Source organism: Capricornis sumatraensis, chromosome 16 (genome assembly GCF_032405125.1).
Source record: "Capricornis sumatraensis isolate serow.1 chromosome 16, serow.2, whole genome shotgun sequence".
NCBI classification, from domain to species: Eukaryota; Metazoa; Chordata; class Mammalia; order Artiodactyla; family Bovidae; genus Capricornis; species Capricornis sumatraensis.
The window spans coordinates 52469840-52492218 of record NC_091084.1 but is presented as its reverse complement, the minus strand read 5'-3'; the positions used below and the strand labels follow the sequence as shown (position 1 = coordinate 52492218).

The window sequence follows — 22379 nt, the reverse complement described above, 5'->3', positions numbered from 1 at the left end:
GTGGGTCTCAGCTCTCCAAAGGCTCTTTCTCTCCGCCCCTTAGCTTCTGTTCCTCCACTGTGTCTGTCCCTGGCCTTGTGTCACTGAGACTCACCCTCTGTGTGTCTGTCTCACTATCACGGCCCTGTTTTGTCTCATCTCTCTCTTGATCTCCATTGCAATCCTTGCTTCCGACCGTGTCTCGTTCATGTGGCTTCTGTCTCCATGCCTGCCTCCCTCGCTTTCTCCATCCCCTCTGTCTCTCTGTTATCTTTGTCTCCTCCGTCTCCCTGCCTTGTCCCCACCTCCATCCTCACCTTCCTCTTGTACATGTTTCACCTTGGTCGCCACCTCTGTTCTTGTCTCCCTTCTGCTTCCCCCGCCCCGCCCCCAATCTAGCTCTCTCCTCCATGTCTCATCCTTGTCCCTGTGAACCCTTATCTCTTATTCCTTCTCCGTCTTTCTCCATCACTGTTTCTGTCCCTTTCTCTCCCTGTCTCCGACTCTGTCTCCTCTCTTCATCCACATCCTCTATCCCCATCCCAGGTCCCATCTCTTTCTCGTTCTTGTCGCCATACGCCCTCCTGAGCCGCCTCCGTGGTCCCCTCCGGGATAGGACCTTGATGGGGGCGGGGCCGAGGGACTGAATCAGAATAACTCGGTTAACTGGACGAATTGAATTAACTTCTTCACACGAGCGCCGCCAGGCCTGTTTCCCCTCCCTTCTGCGGGGCCGCAGGTGGGGAGGCCAGGGAAAGGGGTCGGGACCCTACGGCCTGGCACAATGCATAGACTGAAGGTCTGGTCCGGACTGGGGCGGGATGGGGACTCTAGGGATGGGGCCCGGGCAGCCTGCCCTGCATCTCTCGAGCCCTAAGAAGGCGGCGGCGACCCTTTGGGTGGGGGGTCGGGGAGACTGGGGGCGGGGTCTTGGCCGTCCAGGCCCCGCCTCGACGAGCTCGCCCCGCCCCACCCCCTCCGCGGGGTCCTGCGCGTTAAAAGGCGCGCGGGCCGGGCTGGGCTGCACTTGCGTTGCACCAAAGCGGAGCGCGGCCGCGACGGGGCGGGCGGTCTCGCGGGCGCTCAGAACTGGCCTCGGGTCCTCAGCGCCTGACGCTCCAAATCCCATTTTGACCCCAACCCGGCCTGGGACCCAGACTCCGACCCGGCCAGGCCCGGCCCCCGCCCCCGCCCCCCGGGCCGATGGACTACTCCTACCTCAATTCGTACGACTCGTGCGTGGCGGCCATGGAGGCGTCCGCCTACGGCGACTTCGGCGCCTGCAGCCAGCCCGGCGGCTTCCAGTACAGTCCCTTGCGACCCGCCTTCCCCGCGGCCGGGCCTCCCTGCCCCGCGCTCGGCTCCTCCAACTGCGCGCTTGGCGCTCTACGGGACCATCAGCCTGCGCCCTACTCGGCAGGTGAGCCCAGCCCTGGTCCAACCCTCCCTGCAAATCCTACGGCACCTCCAGCCCCTGCCCACTCGGCAAGTGGTTGCGACGGTCCCGCACAGCCGCACAATCTCTGCCCTAGCCAGATCCTCCAACTTCCCGCGGGACCTACAGCCTCTCGAGTAAGAGGAGGTTCCCTAGGCAGAGTTGAGCCCCACCCTCTCATCCTTCCTGTTCCTCTTTCTCGCCGCTGTATCCCTATCCTGTGCTCTTCAGGTCAAGGAAATAAACAGATCCCCGGTCTAGCCCCAGACTCTTCACCAGGCCCTCCCCTGCCCACATGCAACGATTGACCACCAAACCTCTCCATATCCTGTATCCTTGGAAGACTGCTCCCAGCTCAGGCCAATCAGACCGCCCATCCTTATCATCACCACCCTATGTCATGCCCGGCCCCAGCATGGGCCCTGGCGGCCGATGAGCTGCCCAGCTGGGAGCCTTCCTAGAGCTCCAGCATCATCAAGCCCCTACTGCCTGGTTTCAAACCCATCCTACATGTGCCCAAACCCTCTTGCACCACTGAAACCCATTCTGTGGCCAGAAGAAAAGAATGCTCAGGTCATTAAGCCACTTTTGTTTCTCCATTCCCCTGGAGATTTTCCCAGCTAGAGCCCTGCAGAACCTAGAAGCAGCCCCATGAGATGCCCAAGCCTCCTTCATCCAAGTCTCTAACTGAACCTTCAACCTCATGAAGGCTCTTAGCCACCCTCATCTCTCCAGTTAGAGTCCAAGCTGCCCCACCTAATCTCATTTCCTTCCTTCCTGGGACCACAGGACTCAGTAGAAGATTGGGACCTGTGTGATGGGGAGGGAGAGTGAGAGAGACCTGAGCTTGGAGAAATGAGAACCAGGGGGAAACTGGAGTCAAACTGGGACAGGGATAGGGAGATTGGGTACTTGGGGTCATACATACATGGGGACTGTGGAGCTAGAAACAGAAAAAGGGGAGATGGGCCCCAGAAAGCTGGAAGTCTGAGATGAGGAAGACGGGGACAGATACACAAAGACTGAGCAGAGATGGAAAGATCAGAGTCTGTGGGAGAAATGGGGACCCAGGGCTGGGGCGATGAAATAAATACCAGATGATGTGGACAGGAATTATGGGAGATGGGGACCGGGGAAGACTGAAAGCAGATGAGGATAGGCATGGGGTGTTGGAGACAGGATTAGGGGAGATAGAGAACTAGGGAGACATGACAGAGATAAGGATAATGGAGATCTCTGGAGAATGGGGAGACCTAAACAGGGGCTGGAGACAAGAATGGGGAGGTAGTGTCAGAAATGCTGTCTGTGGAGCAATGGGAAGCAGAAGCGACAGATAGGAGACTGGACAGGAAGAGTGATGGGTAGGGTTGGAGCTGGTTTTTGGAGGAGCTGGTAGACAGAAGGAGGTGCCTGGGAGGAAGAAGAAGGGCAAAGAGAAGATGGAGGAAGCTGGGAGGGGAGAAATAACCCTTCACAATGGGCACAAAGAGAAGAATGGTCCAGAAGGGGAAAATTGCAGGTCGATGAGGATGGAGAGAGATGAGGAAGAGGAGAGGGGGACCCCTGGAGGAGAATGGGATGTGAAATGGGGCTGAGGAAATGAGGTCTGGGGAGAAGGATGCAGGGTGAAGATGGCCAAGTTTTTAAACACCAGAGAGTCCGTGGCAGGGCTGAAGGTAGACCTAGGCAGGAGAGTCTCAGTCACCCAGCTGCAGTCCATGAGACAGGTTATTGGAGAGACAGGATGTTGGTGAGACCTCACAGACAGCCCAGGCTAGGAAGGGTAGAACAGGATCAGAAGTCAGGTCGACTGAGGGAGAGACATGCTGAGGGTCACAGGGGTGGGTAGACTGGTGGGAGGTGGAAGGAGCCCTGCGGAGGGCAGCGACAGGTCAAGAGTCTTGACCAGAGGATCAGATTTGTGGTTCCCTCGCTGCAGCTTTTGGGTCCCAGGTCTCCCCGCGCCCTGTCCGCCTTCATCCCTGCCGGCTCTAATCCAGCGGTGATGAAGCGATCTCAGATTGAGAGGGCCAAGCCCAGGGGCCAGGGCAGGGGCAGGGGACCGTAAGCGATCCCTCAGGCGCAGAACCCAGCGGGCCGGGCTCGGCTCCTCACGTCCCCACCCTCGTTGATTCCCGCCTCCCGCACACATCTGTAGTGCCCTACAAGTTCTTCCCGGAGCCGTCGGGCCTGCACGAGAAGCGCAAGCAGCGGCGCATCCGCACCACGTTCACCAGCGCGCAGCTGAAGGAGCTGGAACGCGTCTTCGCCGAGACTCACTACCCCGACATTTACACGCGCGAGGAGCTGGCCCTCAAGATCGACCTCACGGAGGCTCGCGTGCAGGTGTGTTTTCGCGGATGTGTGCGGGGAGCGTGCGCGCGCGGAGCGGGGCGGGAAGTTAGTGTCTGACACCTGGGAGTCCGCGGGACAGAGGGGCCTCACTTGGGCAGCCGGCGGGTGCAGCCTGCTGGCAGAGAGCTAGGGCCAGGGGCCAGGGCGCGGGCTGGCGGTGACAGGGCAGGAGAGGACCGGCAGCCCCGGGAGGCAGGCGGCGGGCAGAAGGGGCCTGAGGCCTTCGGCAGAACGAAGCTATTCAGCGTCACGATTTCCCCTCAGTCTCCCGGGTAGGGCTGAGCACTGCAGAGTGATGCTTGGGAAGCCAGGATGGAGGACGAGTTACGTAGAGGGTCAACTCCAGGTGGCCTCGGGGCCAAAAGAGGCCGAACTGGGGGAAAGCCTGCCAGCGCCTCCAGGCCCCCTCTTCCGCTCTGCAGCTGTGAAACCTCTGAGCCTGGAACGCCCGGGGTACAGGGTAGGCGCAGGAGCTGGGTCGAAACAGACTTTTGTCGATCTTATAAATCTGAGTTCAGATGTTCAGCTGGAGCGCATTTACTGAAGACCCTGAACAAAAGGTTTCCCAAGTACCCTAACCCGCTCTCCACAGCCCTGGGCTTCTTGTAGGGAGCAACTGGGGCAAGGGCTTTGGGAGACGAGGAGAGCGAAGACCGAGTCCGGCCCAAGAGGCAGAGAACACCGGGAGGCGGCGGGGTCTGCGGGTGCGATCCCAAGGGGAAGACGCTGAGGACCTGGGGGAAGGGACCAGTGGAGCAGGGGAGTGAGGCGAGAGATGAGGAGGCCAGCGAGCAGTGGCGGAGGGCCGAGGGGCCAAGACTCGGAAGGCTGGTTGGTAGTAATCGCGACCGGGCCCCTTCCGGACGGAGGTTTCACTCGCGCCTGGCGGCCCCGGGCTGACCGGTCCCTGTGCCCGCAGGTCTGGTTCCAGAACCGCCGGGCCAAGTTCCGCAAACAGGAGCGTGCGGCCAGCGCCAAGGGTGCGGCGGGCGCGGCGGGAGCCAAAAAGGGTGAGGCGCGCTGCTCGTCCGAGGACGACGACTCCAAGGAGTCCACGTGCAGCCCCACGCCCGACAGCACCGCGTCGCTGCCGCCGCCGCCCGCGCCCGGCCTGGCCAGCCCGCGCCTGAGCCCCAGCCCGCTGCCCGCCGCCCTGGGCTCCGGGCCCGGACCTGGGCCGGGGCCACAGCAGCTCAAGGGCCCGTTGTGGGCCGGCGTGGCGGGCGGTGGGGGCGGCGGGCCAGGCGCGGGCGCGGCGGAGCTGCTTAAGGCCTGGCAGCCGGCGGAACCTGGGCCCGGGCCCTTCTCGGGGGTTCTGTCCTCCTTTCACCGGAAGCCCGGCCCGGCCCTGAAGACCAATCTCTTCTAGCCGCTGGCCTCCAGAGGCTCCGGGCCTGCCTACCCCTGCCCCTCCAGGGCCTGACAGCCCCTTCCCACCCCCGGTCTGCCTGATGGCCCCACTCCCACTGTGTCTGACCCCTCCGTTTGCCCTCCCCAGCTTCGGAGACCAAGCCAGGGCTACTCTTGTCTTCACTCACCCACCCCCGTTCCGCACCGTGGGGGCGGGGGTGGAGGTGGGGGCGGGTACTTTTCACTGGGAGAGCTCTCCTCCAGGAGAGCTGAGCCCCGGCTTCTAGCCTGGCTCTCTTTGAAAAGGGGATCAAACAATGCCTGCCCCAACAGTGCTCAAAGGCGAATCCCCAAATGGAACAGCCCGGCTTCCTCCCCTGCCTCTGCAGCTGGCTGGGTCTCCCCTCAGCTTGGTGACCAGCTTGCTGCCCCAGCCCTTGGGCCCACCCACACTGACCCCACCGGTACAAAGGCTGGTCATCATTGGGATAATGAGAGGCACAAAGGGTTCCACCGCTGTTTTGTCCCTCACTCCTCCCCACCCATCCTCAGCCAGTCTGGCACAGAGGGGAGGCCCTGAGACAAGCAGAGCTGCCAGGGCATCGGGACAGAGGGCTTCCTCTTTCCTGTCTTTTTTGTTGTTGTTGCTGTTCTTTTCTTTGAAAAACTTGTAATTTATTAAGGTGAGTTTTGCTCAATCCAAATAAAACTTAATTTATTGACATCACACTGGAACCCTTCGGTACCCATGAAGGGGATAGGCTGCCTGCAAGAGCCCAGTTCCCCTTATGACCAGCGAGGAACCCCCAGCTGCCACACAGCTGCAGCGCAGGTGGTATAGACCGGGAGACAAAACTAAGCCAACTGGCGCTTTGTGGCCAAGATTCTTTGCCCCTACCCAGACCAGCCCCAATAACATTAAAGTGCCCGCCCTCCCTAAACCCACACAGAAAAGCTTAAATAAACCCCAGCCCGATTCTCCTCGGGCTATTCCTTCATTGCCGGACGGACACCCCTGAGCGGGGTTTGGGAGAGGTCCCAGCTGAGCCCCTCCACCAGTGGTTCAGGCTGGGTGGAGGGCAGCAGGAACAACGGTGAAAGTGGGAACCCAAGACGTACCCATATGGACCCCATGGCCCCCTTGGGGCTGGAGGAGTGGCCCAGAAAGGGAGGACAGCACCAGAAAAACCGAGGTCCTCGGTAACCATGGCAACTGACCTCCGCAGCCCTGGCTCTAAAAGGTGAGGGGTAGGATGTCCTAATTAGGACAATGATTGGGCAAATGATTGGGCAGTAGGGAACACAGGTCCCCAATAAATAGGCAGAAAAGTACTGCCCCGACCCCTTATAACTCTTAAACTCCAGGGCTCTGGCTGGGCCTTCAAGGGCGGGTTTGGCGCTCAGTTCGCAGCTTCAAAATGCCACCGCGGTCACTTGCTGAGCTGCAGGGTGTCCAGAAGGAGGCGCTTGTGAGCCGGGTCCTGCACCCCAGCTTCCTCCAGATCTTCTTCAGTGATGTCGCTGTAAGGGTAAGAGATGCTGGGAGAAGGGCCAGGCGGTCCAGAGAGCCCCTAGCTTCGCCCCCAAGCCCAGCCCCACCCCATCCACTTCCAGCCCCGCCCCCACCTGAGAAACTCCAGGTCGTCCCAGCCATTGTGCACCAGTCCCTCCTCATAGCGTTCCAAGCCGATGGCCCTCAGCCAGGCTCCCATGCCTGCCTCACCCAGCCCGCCAGCCCGCCCGACCTGCGGGCACGGAGCCTGAGGGAACAGAGCAGGTTAGAGGGAGCACTGAGAGGGCCTGCACCCACAAAAGGACTTGCAGACAGCCATATTCTGCCACATGCTCTGGGGTGGGGAGAGAGGCAGAGCAAGGGGCTGCTTCTTGCAACCTTCAGCTCCCCAGTGCCCAGCCCAAGGCAGAGGACTCCACTGAGTGCTGAACAGTGAAGGGATGCCTCCACCGCGGGCAGGCATACTCTGCAGGCACACAGCCACCCCTGGCCCACACACCTCTTCTGCCAGGTCCTCCTGGATGCTCTCTCTGATGCGAGGCGGAGGGAAGCTGAGAGGCCGGCCGTAGTCCGAGGGCAGCCCCCGGGGCGGCTGTAGCTCCAGGGGGCCTGGCAGGAGCATGGCTCGGCCAGGCCCGGCGGGAGCATAGTCCACCTCACTCAGTGTCTTGGCCATTTGCAGCACTGAGCAGGAGCGATCATCCCCACTGGCTACCTCCCCCAGGAAAGTGCTGGTGGGCGAGGGGCCTGGTGGGAGCGGGGGTCTTGGATGGGCTTTGGGAGGTGGTGGGCCACGAGCCTCAACCCCACTGCGGCCCCGGATCACTGGTCCTGGCAGAGGATCCAGGCTAGGGGGCAGGAAGATGGCCGAATCTGGCAGTGGTGGTGGTGGAAAGTCTGGAGGGGGCAGTGTGCCCCCGGAGTCCTCATCTGATGAGCTCCCCTCTCCCGCACGAGGAGCCCGGTGGCGCCCAAGCTGTGGGGCAGGCACTGTGATGGCCACTTTGTTCTTGGTGGCAGGTGGGACAGGAGCCCTGGCAGGTGAGGGTGGCTCCGGGGGCAGCAGCTGGTGTGGCACCCCTTCAAGGACGTAGTAGGCAGGGTTATTGAAGCTGTTCTTGGGTGGGGGGGCCACCACCCCTTCCGGCTCTGGAGCCCCCTCTGGTTTCAACCTGGGTTTGGGAGCAGAATAAAATCAGGGCCCAGAATCAAAGGAGAGAAGGGCAGGGGATGCAGTGGAAGGAGCACCGGGTGGGGAGTCAGGAGATGTAAGCCCCCACCCCTAGACTTGCATGTGACCGTAGGCACATCACCTTCCCTCTCTGCCCCTTTGTGTCCTCAACTCTAAAACTGGGGAGACAACTGGATAACCCCCAATCTTCCTTGCCTCACTCACTAAGAGTCTCCGACCTTTTTTTGATTTTGTAACTGTAAAAGCTGTAAACTGGGTGAAAACAGAGGCCAGAAGGCAGGGCAATAAAAGCCTTCAATGAGAATGACCAGCCAGATGTGGAAAGCCCTGGAGACATCTGAGGCCAGTCTACTGAGGAATCTTACTCAAGGATTCAGGTTAGTTTTACTCAAGGCTGAAGATAAAACTAAAGTGACTGATAACAGCTGAAGATGACTGAAAATGCACCAGGAGTTTTTATTGATGTTCAAATGACAACTGGATATAATTAGAAAGCAAGCCTCACTTTCCCAAAGTATGATCCACGGAACACTACACTTGACCTTGACCCTTAAACAACATGGGCTTGAACTACACGGGTCCAACTCAAAGCAGATTTTTTTTTCACTACTACGGTACTGCACGATATATGAGCCACATTTGTTGAATCCATGTGGAACTTCAGATACACAGGAACTGAGGATCCAGAGGGATGACTATGAGTTATACACCCCTAACCCCTGCCATGTTCAAGGGTCAACTGTAGTTCCCCAGGATATTAATAGTTATTGCATGGAAAAGTTTCCTGGCCCATTAAGTTTGGGAAACTATATTCAACACAGCTGAAAAAGGATTTCCTTCCTGTCCACAAGCTCAGAGCTTTTGCTGATACTATTGTGCACTGGGAATATCTAAGAAAAGAATCTAGCAACAACCATTTCCCAAACTCATTTGACAACAAGCCGTTTGCAGTGGGGCATCTTGTAGGACAGTGTTCCATAGAATGCCCCAGGGCAACTTGTGCTGAGACACAGGCCTTCTCCAAACAGAAGGCTCAAGTTAAGTATCTAAGGGAGCTGTTGCAGAAACCATTTCTAAGTCTATTTTTTAAGACAGAAGTGAGAGGAAGGGCTGACTGTGCTCCCTTTGACTCAGAGAACCACACCGTCAGGAGACCTGGCTGGCCAGTGGCCACAGGCATAGGGCCCCACAGAGACCCAAGCAGAGGATGATCCCCAGGCCAACCCTGAGAGCCACGCACAGTGATGGATCAGGATGGATAAAGGATGGGAATGACAGTTTCCTTCTCTCACCTGGGAGTCAAGGGCTCCTCCCGGGGAGCAGCTCGGGGTGGGGCTGGGGGCCTCCCAGTCGGTGGTGGCTTCTCTGGTTCTTCAAATAACTTGGAGAGTGGGCAGGAGGCCTCTGTGGAGGCTGGCTTGCGGCTCCCTGACCTGTCAGGGTACACAGGGGAGGGAGATGAAGCAGGGGCTGGCCACGAGTCCCCAGGCACCCCTTCATGACTCCCCACAGAGCCCCAGCTCACCGGGGATCCTGGCTGCCTCGGGACACAGAGGGGGCTTTGCTCTTTGCTCCTGCCTCGTCCTTATCAATGCTGATCCACTCTGGGAGAGGAAGGGAAAGGAGACTTAGAAGGGACCTGGGGTCCTGCACCTCATAGATACCCACGGGCTAGCTAGCCCCTTCCCAGCTACTCCCCAGGGCAGGCCCACCCCCCCAGACCTGGCTGTACAACTGCCAAATGTTCCAGGGATTCCAACGCCCACCCCACAGCCCTGGTCCTCCTCTCCTAGACCTGCCCGCACCGCCCCACTGTATGCCCCACACCCCTCCCAATGGAGCCCCCACCATAGAGTCGCTCACGGGTGCCCAGGCGCTCTGTGGGCACCCGCACCTTCATGGAGCCACGGATGTTGCCTGTCTCCTCGCCACGGTGGGACAGGAAGGTCAGGAACTGCTGGGCTGTGCTGCCAATCATTGACTTGAGCGCCACCACGCACTCCCCTGAAGGGCAGATGGAACAGACCAGCAAATTGGCAAGCCTTCCTAGGGCCCTGCCCAGCTTCCTGTGCCCCTCAGCCCCGCTCTGCCCTCACCATAGGATTCATAGCCGTCCATGGACTTGACTGTGAGCAGGAGGTGCTGGTCTTGCAGGTACTCGATATCAGCCAGAATGGGGTTGAGCTGGGAGCAGAGAGGCCCAGTGAGGAATAAAGCACCCCCCCACCCCACTTCCTGCCATGGCTCTGGCTCATCCCACCCTCAAGCTTGTCTGTGCTTACTCCCATCCACCTGAAGGAAAGATTTCCATGGGCCTTTCAGAGCACTCAAGAGCCCTGTAACTAATTGATTTTCTCCATCAACAATGGCCAACACAGCATCTGACGTTTAGTGAAGCTGAGAAGTATTTATGGAACAAATGAATGAACTGCAACCTGGTCTCCAGACCCCCTCCCCCCGCAAATAAAGCACATGCCTTCGTCCTCACTCATGCCCACTCCACGCACAAGCCCACGCCATGGGCTCTTCCCACCCTCCCAGGCAGGCTCCAGCTGGCGTTTGGCTGCACTTCCCTCGGTGCCCTCACCCCCAAGCCTCACCGTGGGCAGCTGGCGTGAGGACCACTGCACCTTGAGGAAGTTGATGTTGTCACTGCTCTGGGCATCATTTTCAAAGCTCTTCTTATACTCTGGAGGGGGAAGGGGACACCCAACTGAGTGCCACCTCTCAGCTTCCCTCCCCCCCTAACTAGGGGGCTGCCCACTCTGGGCACCTCAGGCCTCCATCCCCCATGGCCCACACCCAGCCCTGGGCTCCGCCTCAGACCCTCCAGACAGGTAGAGTAGAACTCGATGAAGAACTTGGTGCGGCTGGCCGTCTTCACAATGGCCTCAATGCTCTCAAACTCGATGTAGGCCTGGTCTGAGGTCTTTGAGAGCCCTGAGGGGCAAAGGGAGGAATGCAGACAGGAGGGCTGAGAGGGTGGCAGAAGGAACAGGACACAGAGACTGAGCACTGGGGCAGGGAATCTGGAGCCCTGGCAGAGCAGGGGGGAAGGCCAGGAGGGGCCTCCTCCATCCCAAGCAGCCCAGGGAGACCCCAAAGCCTGGACCTGGGGCTGGGACAGACAGACAACCCAAGAATGAGAGACCATCCGAGAAGGGGCTGGGAACTGGAGTGCCTGCAGGATATGCCCGCCAACAATCCACCACGCCACTAGGCACACAGGTACACAAGGAGCCTCAGGCAGGCAGAAACATGTACACAATTACCTTCATACGCACACACCTGCTCACGGGCATATACCTCCCACGATGACTCAGGAACACAGACACCTTTACACATCACATATTCAGACACATTCCTGCACATGCATGTATGTGCCCGCCCCTACACACCCACCCACACACACACTCAGATATTTTCAAAGCTGTGTACACCCCCCAGGCTACACCTGCACCCACCCAGATGGATGCCGTGCCCACAGCACAGCCAGAATAGCCACCTTTCTTGGAGATGAACTGAGAGGTAACTCCAACCTCAAACGTCCCAAACACGGGGGAGTGGTCACTGGTGACGATGTCATCCGTGCAACCTGGGGGAGGGGAGTAGGAATGGGGGCTCAGTGGAAAGCTCCTTACTCTCTGCTCCCGATTCCCAAAGCCAAGGCAGAGTCAGGTCAAGGACCACCCGGGATCGCCCATCACCCTGTCCGGGAGGCTCTGACCGTAGGAATTGCAGATGATGTGGGTCTCGGGATAGGATTTCCAGAGAATCCGGTCACACCATGAAGGCACGTTGGTCCGGACCTGGGGCAGGGGACAGCAGTGTGGTCAGGGGTCAGTTGGGGGTTGCTTAGCTGAGGCCCATGCCCCTACCACACTGGGTCCGACATCCACCTCCAACACCCAGGAACACCCCTGAGGCCTCAACGGGCCATAGAGGCTGGAATGGTTAAGTGCAGAGGCTTGACCCCACACACACGCTTGATTCTTCACAGTCCTGGGGGGTCTCCCCGGGCCTAACCCATTCTCCTCACTCACCCCAGTTGGCTTCTGCTTGTGCCAGGCATACGTGTCCCGGGAACCCCGCTCATAGCGGTAGGTGGGTGGGAAGGAGATCTCCTCCTCACCTAGGAAAGGCAGGGATGGAGGGGTCAGGGCCCTAAAGACCCAGGGATACCACAAGGACCCTAGCCTCAGGGACTGCCGCTACCACGCCCATACTCACTGAATCGAAGGAAGACCTTGTGCTTTTCCCGCTCCAAGTTGAGCTGGTCCACCCTGAGCAGGGGCTCAAACTCCTTCCTGCTGATGTAGTTCAGGATCTCCTGAGGGGAGAGGGGACATAAAAGCTGGGGCCTTGCCCTTTCAAGCTAGAGGTGAGAGCCCACCTGGGCCCCAGCCCAGCCTCCCTACCCGCCACCCACTGGGCCCTGCTCACACCTGTATATCCATGTCCAGGCGGTAGTTGAGGTCCCCGAACCAGAAAAGGTGAGTGAAACGCAGAGATATATCAAAGGCACTGAGCTGCCGATCGCCCAGTGTGAGTAGCCGCAGGATGTCCAGGTAGTTCTGGTTCCGCCTATGGTGGGGGTAGGGGGAGCTCCAGGGTCAGATGTCAGGGACAGACATGGAGATAAGAAGTCTCTGGCTGGGGTTGGGGACAGGGCAGAGATCAGGGTCCCTGGGGACAGAGGAAGGAGCTGGGGACAAGGTCAAAATCAGGGACAGACAGAGGGGTCCTGAGTTGAGGTAAGGAAGGAGGCCTTGGGGGACAGGGATGTAGGAGGTTGTGGACTAGAATATGGGAGAGGGAATAGCTCTCGGGAATAGAGGGTAAGGCTAAAGAGATGACTGGGAAGGCACTCCCTCACCGGGCAGTCTTCTCATTTCCCGAGGTGAGGTGACAATTCACAAAGCCAAACGAGGTGCCATTGAACATGAAGGAGACACCCACGGCCCCCTTGTTTCCTGTCAGGACAACAGAAGAATGCCTGGGGCACCCTCGGTGGGCTCCCAACTTTACCCCCCACCCGCTGAAGCAGCACTGTAAAGATCCTCCCGACTCCCCCACGGCCGTAAGGCAGGCAATTCCCTGCATACACAACCACGCTTTCTCTGGGGTCCACACCGGGCACTTGCAGCCCCATCTGGATGGTCTGAGTCTGTCTGCATGTGAGAGCAGAGTCCCCGGAGATCACAGGGACCCCAGTGGTGAAGGGGCAAGGCTCTGCAGATACTGAGCACAATCTATCCTGAGGTAGCAGTGGACTGCGAACAGGGAGACCTGGGCACTATGCTGGTGCCAGGCTCTATCACATACTAGCCTGTGTAACCTTGGACAGCTCACTTGACCACCTGGGCTCGAGTTTTATCATCTATGAAATGGAGATCATTATCCTGGCCATGCCTCCTGCTGAGGCTGGAAGACATTTAGAATATGGACATGCTTTGCCAAGTTCAAAGAGTTCTATAGATAGGAGGAGACCCTGGACGCTGGCTGGAACGGAAGCAGGAGGAGTGGCCAGAGGGACCCCACCCTCTCTCCTCACCCAGAGTGTTGGCAATGCCGGTCTTCACGCTGGACGTACTGACGTGGCTGATGCGGTTCTCGTGCTCTGGCTTGACCAGCACGGCCACCTTGATGTTCCACAGAGACTGCATAGCAATCTGGGGAGAGGGTGCAGGGTCACCCCTGTCCCAGACTGGGCCACTGTCCCCATCTCCCTTCACCCTCACCCTGCCCAGCCCACACTATAGACGGTTCTGGAAATCACAAGGTAAGAAGGCCTGCCACACCTTTTCCTGAGGGACCAGAAAGAGTGGCCTTCCTACAGCATAAAGGACTCAGGGTAGACTTCCTAAAAGATATTCCCAGGAACCAGAAGGAGAGCCAGTCAAGCTGTGGGGAGCCAGCCAGTGTGTGGGGAGAGGGGCTAGACAAGACAACATCCCCTCACCGGGCGGTAATCCAGATCCGTGAGCTCCTTGAGGCCCCCGCGGAGCAGGTCCAGCCACTCGCGGTCACCCACTGAGTTCTCCTGGGTCCCAAAAACATAGATGTCATGGGGTATGGTCACCGTGACCTCATCCAGGGTCTTCCCCAGACCCTTCGATGTGAACCAAGATGTCACAGTTTTCGGAGGCGGTACACTTCCTGGAGGTGGAGGGGACGGGGCAGTCAGGCCCCTGCCTGGGGCCTTTCCTCTCTCCCACCCCAGTCCCTCCGCGGGCCTGACCCATGTTCCAGGTGCCTATGAAGATGGAGATCATGTCGGGCTCGTCCTGCTTGGAGTGCTTGTTCTTCATGAGCTGCAGGAGCTGGCAGAAGGCCTCACGCTTCTGCAGGGGACAGCTGTCAGTCAGGCACAGGTGGGCAGCCAGGAAGTCCCCTTCCACGGGCCTACCCTGCTAGGTGGCCTGTCCCTCAAGGACAGGGACACACCTCTGGGTCACCACCACACACCCACTCCTCAAGCATACAGCAAGTGCTCAGTAAATGTTCACTGAATGATTATCAGCCCACCCTTGGGCCGCCCACTCTCAGTACACATACTCTGCACCCCATCATAACTGCCTGCCCCGTGAGGGATGACCTCTCTTTCCTCCCATCTGGCAGGGACCCCTGCAGCCACCGGTGGCCAGGCCCATGTGCTGCTCACCCGGGCGCTGACGAAGATGAAGTCCTTGCGCTGCGTCCGGTCCTTCTCCTTCTCAAACACGACGCCCAGCTTGTTCTGGACCCGCTGGGACTTAATGAGCTGGCGGACTAGGGGATGGAGAATGAGTCACACCACCCTGTGCCCACAGACCCAGGGGGCCCACCCTGCTGCCCATCTTGGGTTGGGCCCTGGCTCACTGCGGTCATGTGTGAAGGTTGTCCAGTCCTCCTGTGAGTCCCGCTGCCTCCGCAGCAGCACCAGCCGCCCACCCTCCACGTCCACACTCAGCGTGAACTTCTGTGACTTCCCGATCTTGGTCAGGTCACCCAGGGTCACATCCAGCTTCACCTGCAGGCCAGGAAGTGGGGGTGTTGCTGAAAAGACCTGGGGAGTAGGTAACACCCTCTTCACCTCCACTCGCTCTCTGCCCTGGAATATCCCCCCACCCCCCGCTATGTACCTCAAAGGCCTGCACAGGGATGGTCTTGGCCTTACGTGTGGATGGCTGCAGTGGGGCCGGGGGAGCTGTGGAACTCATGTCCTGCAGGGCCTTCAGGGCCTGGAGGGGGCAAGGGCAGGGCGAGGTCAGGAGCCTTGCTGAGGGCAGGGGCAGGGAGGGCCACCGCTGATGTTGGTGTCAGTGCTGAACTATAGATTCAGGGTTCAGATCAAGACAAGGCAAGTGGCCAGGTGAGGGGATCAGGGGTTAGAGGTCAGGAGTCAGGGCACCTTCTTCTGGATGCCTGACAGGAAGTCCTTCAGCACTGACAGCTTCAGCACCAGGCTCTCTAATTCCTGCTCCCCGGTCTGTGGTGGGTTCTGCAGGGAGAAAGAATGAGGTTTGTCCATGAGACCACCTAGCAGGAGGCCCCTCGCCCAGTCCCAGAACACAAACCCACTCCCCAGAGGTCTTTCCACAGTCCCACCTGCTGCTGCAAAAGGCGGGTCACCATGGGTGAGCTCTGCTGGTCAAACACCTTGGACAGGATCTCGAGACCTGACAGGACCTTGTCCACCTCACTATGGAGACACTAGGTCAGAACTCCCCACTCTGACCCAGGTACAGGGAAAAGGGGCTGAGTGTGTAGGGGTTTCAGCTGCCACCATGAGGATACAAGGGTTCAGGTGAGGAAAAGTCAGGAGGCAACAGCAGGCTCTCTGTACCAAGCCAGAGGTCAAAGGTCAGGGCATCTGCGTAGCAAGCGGGTGGGAGAGGACAGGTATGAGGTAAGGGTGGAGCGCATGGCGCTGGGTGCCCCAGGTACCTGTGCAGCCTCCGGCATGAGGTGGCAAGGGTGCGGGTGAGGTGTGGCAGGTTGCTGGCTCCGCCCCGCACGGCCTCCAGGTCCAGCCCGTAGCTACCTTTCAGGTACTCGTGCGAGACAGTGCTCAGCCCATTGGGAGCACTTGGGGGAGGGGTTAAGAGGTCAGTGGAGGCCCGCTGATACTGTCCTAGCACCCCCCACCCCCTCCCTAGAGGAGATGGTACAAGTGGCAATGAGAGTGCAACAGACCAGGGTGTCTGCCTCCTGGGGGTTGGGGAGGGGGTGCCTTAAAGGTCTTGCCACCTGTGTTGAGGACATGGTTCTCAGAAAAGACAAGGACTGCCTGCTCAGGAGGGATTGGGGGTCTCACCTCTCAGCAGCTGGAGTTGTGGGGGTCTCAGGGGCTGCTGGGGGGCTGCTGGGCCCCAGGGGGGCAGAAATGCTGGTAGAGCCAGAGCGCGGGGGCAGTGGGGGCTTCTCATCCTCCCCATCTGTGGACAGGAGCCAGGAGGCAGCGGTATGAGCCTCCTGCTCTCCGTGAAGTGGGGGGTAGGGCAGGGGGTGGGCACCATGGCTGTCAGGGACTTCCATGGAAGGGAATAAATGGCCCAGGCACCAGGAAGAGTGGCAGGGGGCTTCAGAGGAGGCAGGTTGAGAAGATGGGGTGGGAAGTCACGGGGGATGTCCGGTGAGGGGCAGGGAAGGTACATGGCACCCAGGCAGCACCTGAGGCATCACGGTCATCCGGCGGGTCTGGCTCTCGCTCCCGCTCCACGGGCAGCAGCAGGGCACACACCAGGCCCTGGTTGGGCTGGGCATACAGGCTGATGAGCTCTCCCAGGGTCTGGAAGCGTCGCACTGGCACACCCTGCGAGGTCTGCAGGCCAGCAAGAGTGGGAGAAGGGTCAGTCACCTGGTCCCCAACCTTAGGCTAGAATCAAGGATGGGGTCAGGGTCCAAGCTCCTACCTGCACAGCCAGGAAATCTTCTCCATCAGGTAGAATTCGGTATGTGTGCACATGCTTCTGATACCTGACAGCAAAGCAGGGGGTCCAAATCTGTCTCCCCCTGGATGGCATCTAAGTCCCAAGGCATCCCTTCCTCCTGCCAACCAGTGGGCCCAGCCCCCGGGGCCCCTTGGCTACATTTCCCTGAAACTGTCTACCCAGGCTGCACAGGGTTAATGCTGGGGCCTGTCCACTCTATCCTGCTGGTGCTAAGCAGAGCAGGAATGACCGGACCCCACCCCAGACCTACATATGCTCCACACCCACTGCAAGGCCGGGGAAGCAACAGGCAGCTCTTTTGTGGCTTCTGCAGCTGTCTAAACAGACCCTCTGGGCTGTGGTACTAGTCTGGGGCCCCCGCCAGAGTAAGAGTCCTCAGAAGCCTGGGTAACTCATCTGCGTGCATGGGTGACGTGCTATCACACGTGTGTCTGCCGCCTGTGTTTACACTGGTTGTGTGGTTCTGCTGGAGTCCAGTGTGTCTGAAGCAGTCTTGCTGAGGGGATGTGGGGATACCACCCTAGGGCTTTCCTTCCCCTTCCTCAGACACCAGGAAATTGGGAGGACACATGGGGGCCCGCTGTGGGGGACCTGGGCCTCTAGGAGCCCCAAGCTGAGGAGGGGCACGAGGGGTGCTGACAGATGGCAGCAACAGCTGAGCAGGTGACAGCTGAGCCTGGTCCAAATGGTACAACCCGTGCTCGGTGGGGGCGGAGGATCTCTCTACAGCCACGCCTCCAGGCAGGCTTGCCCAAGGGAGTCACCTGGACCATGTGTGGGGCAGTAGGTGGGTACTGGCACTAGAGAGGATCAAACGTCTACTTGAGGAGACCCTATACCCTGGGCACAGGGCCACCCTCTCCTCTCAGGTAAACTTTTGGGGACTCTCCTGACCACTGGGCACAAACTGTGTGGGTATCTGTGTGTGACTGGGTGTGTTGGTTTGTGGATTGTGGGTCTGTGTTTATAACAATAATAGCATCCCATTAACTGTGTCCTGTCTCTGTGACAAGCCAGGTACTCAATGTCCTACAGACATGATCTCATTTAATCCTCACACTTTAAGGAAGATATTATTATTATTATCCCCATTCTCCAGAAAAGGAAACTGAGGCTCAAAGAAGAAAAGCAATTTGCCTAAGGCCACAAAGGAAGAGGCCAAGCTAGCATTTAGAGTCAGGACAGAGACCAGGACTTGTATCCTGGCCTGCTTGTTGGATTGCCTGTGACTACAGGGGCAGGGGTGTGTCTTTGTTTCCCCTGTACACATAGGTGTCATGTACAGGTAAGCAAGTATGTTTCTGATCACCCACCTCTAGGTTCCTGAGATGCAGGGAGTAACCAGAGTCAGCTGGTAAAGCTGAAGCCCCCACACACAGACAGACCCCCACCCCACCCAGCCCCTCCCTGGTAATGGAGCCAGAATTTTTCCCTCCTGGGACAATAATGTTCCTCGTCCAGACACAGGCCCAGCTGTCCCCCTCCCACTCAACAGCTGACCTAGCACCTGCCTCCCTCCCCTCCCTAATTAGGGGGTATGCCTCATAGGGGGCTGGTATGCAGGACTCTTAAGATGTTCATCTACCCAGGCTGTCCCTCATCAGTCTCTCCTCTTGGGCCTCAGACGTGGGACATAAGCTGAAACTCAAGGGACATAAGCCCCTTCCTCTTCAGATCCACTGTCTAGGCCAGGGTTCCTCAACCTCAGCACCACTAACATTATGGACCACATTCTTCTGTTGTGAGGGGCGGTCCTGAGTGCTGTCGAACAGCATCCCTGGCTTCTGCGCACTAGGAGCAGGTAGCATGATCCCAGTTGTGACAATCAAAAATATCTCTGCCAACTATCCTGAGGGGTAAAATCAACCCCAACTGAAAACCCCTGGCCTAGACCAGTGTACCCCCAAAGATGTGAGGAGAACAGAGGGGAAAGAGACACAAGGATAGGGACTTGGGAGGGCTCAGCTAAACAAAGCAGCGCCACAGCTTCCCACTCACTACCTCCCACTCCAGAGGCCTACAGGAGCCCACCCAGTGGCTGATCTGGGGGGGTGGGGGGGGCTGCGCTGCAGCTCAGGAAGATTCCAAAACCGAAAGTGCAAACCCACCCAACACCACCGCCACACATGGTTGATGGGTAGAAGCACAAAACCAGGCCCACTCGGAGAGCTGCCAAGTCTAGCCCCACACTCAGCACCTACAGCTCAGGCCTAGGGCGGCCGCATTCCCAAGAGCTAGAGCACACACACTCACCCACTGATTCATGAAATAATGACATGGCCACATACAGCCTTCCCTCCCCTTCTCCTCCACACTACCCTGCCCCCCAGACCCAGTCATACATATCCAGGCAGGCCCCAGTCTCAGTTCTGGGATTCAGAAAGTCCCCATAAGAAAGCTGCTGGGCATCCCCCCACACAGGCCATCAGTTCCTCTGGCCCCGGCTCCTTGTCAGATACCTGATCCCTACATAAACACAAACGCACACAACCGTGGAATGCACACCCTCACGCCTGCCTGGAGGATGCCTGACCCGGTCTACCAGAGACTCCTTGCATTTTCCCCAATTACAGCCACCCGGGGCAGCAGGACCCCACATACTCTGCCCCCAGACACACAGCAGGAAGGAAGTGCTCCCTGCATCCTTCCTTAAGTCCAGCAGAAAGCCAAGGTCCTCACTCTGGGGGGCGCTGGCGTCCCACCGTCCCAGGCCCTACCCCCACAACACTCAAGGAAGCCCGGGCCGTGCCCCCGCCCGATCGGAGCCCCGGCCCCACTCACAGGACGCAGAGAGCAAAGGCTCCCGCCACGCTCTCGCTGTCTCGGACCAGGAAGCTGCCATCGCGGCCTGCCCGGGCCAGCAGCTCCTCGGCGGCGGCGCGGCTCAGGTCGCGGTGGTACCAGGCGGGGGCTGGGCTGCCCAAAGCGGCCCCCGGCCCGGCGCCCCCCGGGCCCGGCGCCCCGCACACGGAGGCCATGGCCCGCGCAGGGCTCAGCGCCTCCTGCGCCCACCGGCCCGCGCCATCCGCCCCGGGACGCTCGGGGCTGAGGCTAGGACCGGGCCCGGGTCCCGGGGCTAAGGATCCGCCGGCGAAGCCGACCCGGAGATCGGAGCTCCGCGTTCCGCCGCGCTTGCCGCCGGGGTTTGCCGCGCAGCCGACGCCGCCAGCAGCGCCGGCCTCAACTTGAAGAGAAAGAAAAGTTTGTTCAGAGGCGGCGGGGGAGGGGCAGGAGCGGAGCGCGGTGCCGGGCGGCCGGCCCCCACCCCCACCGCTCGGCCCGAGGCCCGGCCCGCCCCTGCCCCCACCCTCTTCCCCATGGGGAAGTTGCCCTTTGCATCCCGCAGGACCCAGGACCCCCCAAATCCCAAGGCCTCTCAAACCCCACATGATCCTGCCCCGCCATCACCAGAGGAGATCCAGCTCCTAACCCCCGCATCGAAGCCCAAGTCCCCCCCATCCTGCGCCCGACACTTCGGGATCCCGACCCCTTCCTTCTACACTGGCAATTATACGACCCACCAACTTCCATAAACGTTTGATCCCACCCTCAAATCCTTTCCATTCGGACTCCCTACAGACTCGTAGGATCGAGTTACCAAAATCTGCAAATGATCCCATGATGAATCTCCTGCCGTCCCCTCTCCCCATCACCCCCAACTCCCTTGAAATCCAGCCCCCTCTTAGACCTGAGCCCTCAAACTCTACTGGGTCCAAATCCCGTGGGGGGATCCCTCACAAACCCCCAGAAGAGCTCCAGTGTCCTCGAATCCCCAAGCACCGTCCCTGGCAGCCCCTCTCAGCCCAGGCAGAGCCCTTCCCCCTCTCGGCCAAGTTCCCTGGCACCATCCCCCATACCCGCAGGCCCCGGCCTTGAGGGGCTCAGCAGTCAAGAGAGCAGGCCTCCCTTTGCCCATACAGAAGAAAGTTCCCTCAGCCCCTCGGACTCCCGACCTCTCCCTAGAGCCTCGGCTGCCGTACTCAGACTCCCACCTCCTGGGCTGCTCCGAAGCCCCCTTCCCCGGGGAAGCGGCCCTGGACTCTCAGCGGCCACTTAAGATGGCCATCCTCCGCCGCCGCACCCCCCTCGCCTTCCGCCCCGCCCGCCGCTCCGCCCCCGCGGCTCTCCGCGGAGCCGGGGGTAGCACCCGCGCGCCCCGCCTCGCCCGGGCCCAGCGCCTTGATCCCAGAGCTGCTGACCGGCCGATTGACCTCGGGCAGGTCACGGCGCCTCTCCGAGCCTCGCCTTCCGGCTCTGTAAAATGGGGATAACGTTTTGAGGGCAGAGTCCACGGGACTGTGCTTGTAAAGCTCTCGGTACGGGGCCCGGCATCCAGTGGGCGCTCCCGAAAGGCGGCTATTTTTATTATTAATTAAGGAGTAACGAAGATGACAGCTGTGTAAACTGTAAAGCGCGGCGGCGGAACGAATGGGTATTATTAGCACCCGCCCCCGCCCCAGCTACTCCCTCCAAGTCAATAAACTTGAGCCTTTGTGGGCGGGACGCGGAGCCAGGAGCTCCCTAGACCGGGTTCGCTCCGTCTTCCCCTGGCCTCTTCCCCTCCCACCAGGAGAGGGAGGGCCCCTGGGCCGCCCGGAAAGGTCAGCCGCTCTTAGCAGGGTCTGGCCCGCCCCTCCCCAAAAAAAGACCTAGCCGGTGGCGGCGTCTCCTGGGAGTCCGCTTCCTGCCCCGCCCCTCCGCCCCCTGGATCCTTAAAGGCACAGGCCTCCCGCCTGGTTCCCATTGCCGCCAACTCAGGCCGCTGTCAGAGGATCCCCTTTAACCTGGGAACTTTCACTTTGCTGAATAGAATCTGTGTCTGGGTCAATTTCAACGAGTTCCTTTCTCTGTTTCAAATATACAGTGACTTTACCCACCTGGAGCAAAACCAGGGACGTGGAGGGGGGTCGGTAGGGCCTTCCAGACTAGATAAACGTAATGACTGAGACCTACCCACACGCGAAACAGTGTCTCAAGACCTCTCCAATAACCCAATTACTCGTCCTCTAATCTGTGGCCAACTTCCCCCTTCAGTTTCCTCCTGTTATGAGGAGGCGAGAGAGACCTAGACTGAGTCTTCACTCCTGGCTTCTAGTTTCAAGTTGATGACACCACCTGCCTGAAGTTCTCATTCCGGTACCTGCAGGTACCTGCGCCTCTCTGAGGATAACCGTGGTTGGGATGTGGAGACAAAGGTTTCCTCCAAGGGGAAGCTGGAGACCCTGAGGTAAACTGAGGCCCAGTTCTGGGGGCTGTGTAACGGCAGAGCAGTCATCCAGGAGAGGCACACCTACCAATCCTGGAGGGGACAAAGGTGTTAGGGATAGTTCCCGCCTCTGAGAAGCCCTAAGAGTTTCCACCCCTCTTCCAGCCAGGCTTCCAGGACTCAGCAGGGCTTAACTAAGGCTAGAATCTTCAGTGTTTGCTCTGCAGGAACCTCACAGACTGCCCTCTTCTCTGAGGTGCCAAGCCCCAACTCTGCCCCTTTAGTCAGTATCATGGGTGAATTTGTTTACACACACACACACACACACACACCAGCCTTCCCTGGACTCCAATCCCCAGTTTTCCCATAGCAGCAGAAGGGAGCACAGAACCTGGGGAAAAGGCCTTCCTCTG

At 59.4% G+C, this 22379-nt stretch overlaps 2 protein-coding genes across 4 annotated transcripts; one reads left to right on the top strand and one right to left on the bottom strand.

Annotated features, from left to right (window-relative positions):
• The first annotated feature begins 1182 nt into the window (after positions 1-1182).
• Positions 1183-5138, top strand: PHOX2A (paired like homeobox 2A). Of its 3 annotated transcripts, none has more exons than XM_068989271.1 (3): positions 1183-1399; positions 3573-3760; positions 4689-5138. In XM_068989271.1, the coding sequence occupies exons 1-3, from the start codon at positions 1183-1185 to the stop codon at positions 5136-5138; spliced, it is 855 nt and encodes a 284-aa protein (XP_068845372.1). The 3 variants fall into 3 exon arrangements, with proteins under 3 accessions (XP_068845372.1, XP_068845370.1, XP_068845371.1); XM_068989269.1 differs by having other exon boundaries at positions 3573-3764; positions 4639-5138; XM_068989270.1 differs by having other exon boundaries at positions 3573-3767; positions 4672-5138.
• Positions 5139-6034: 896 nt separating this feature from the next.
• Positions 6035-19738, bottom strand: INPPL1 (inositol polyphosphate phosphatase like 1). Its single transcript, XM_068989158.1, has 28 exons — positions 19542-19738; positions 16722-16785; positions 16480-16630; positions 16124-16244; positions 15754-15894; positions 15415-15508; positions 15218-15307; positions 14949-15047; positions 14686-14836; positions 14489-14595; positions 14066-14168; positions 13787-13983; positions 13379-13496; positions 12701-12797; positions 12270-12408; positions 12055-12154; positions 11868-11956; positions 11552-11633; positions 11330-11419; positions 10651-10764; positions 10425-10513; positions 9921-10008; positions 9673-9828; positions 9350-9428; positions 9117-9257; positions 7132-7804; positions 6746-6879; positions 6035-6640 (listed from the first exon to the last, which is right to left on the bottom strand). The coding sequence occupies exons 1-28, from the start codon at positions 19736-19738 to the stop codon at positions 6550-6552; spliced, it is 3795 nt and encodes a 1264-aa protein (XP_068845259.1). The 3' UTR covers positions 6035-6549.
• Positions 19739-22379: the final 2641 nt, after the last annotated feature.

Excerpts from the sequence above, each read along its gene's own strand:
- PHOX2A (XM_068989269.1), top strand. The coding sequence starts at position 1,183 with ATGGACTACTCCTACCTCAATTCGTACGACTCGTGCGTGGCGGCCATG. Across the intron at positions 1,400-3,572 it reads GCCTGCGCCCTACTCGGCAG|TGCCCTACAAGTTCTTCCCG; the intron begins GTGAGCCCAGCC and ends ACACATCTGTAG. Across the intron at positions 3,765-4,638 it reads GGAGGCTCGCGTGCAGGTGT|GTTTCACTCGCGCCTGGCGG; the intron begins GTTTTCGCGGAT and ends TTCCGGACGGAG.
- INPPL1 (XM_068989158.1), bottom strand. The coding sequence starts at position 19,738 with ATGGCCTCCGTGTGCGGGGCGCCGGGCCCGGGGGGCGCCGGGCCGGGG. Across the intron at positions 13,984-14,065 it reads CATAGGCACCTGGAACATGG|GAAGTGTACCGCCTCCGAAA; the intron begins GTCAGGCCCGCG and ends CTCCACCTCCAG. Across the intron at positions 12,409-12,700 it reads GGAAATGAGAAGACTGCCCG|GCGGAACCAGAACTACCTGG; the intron begins GTGAGGGAGTGC and ends CCCCCACCATAG.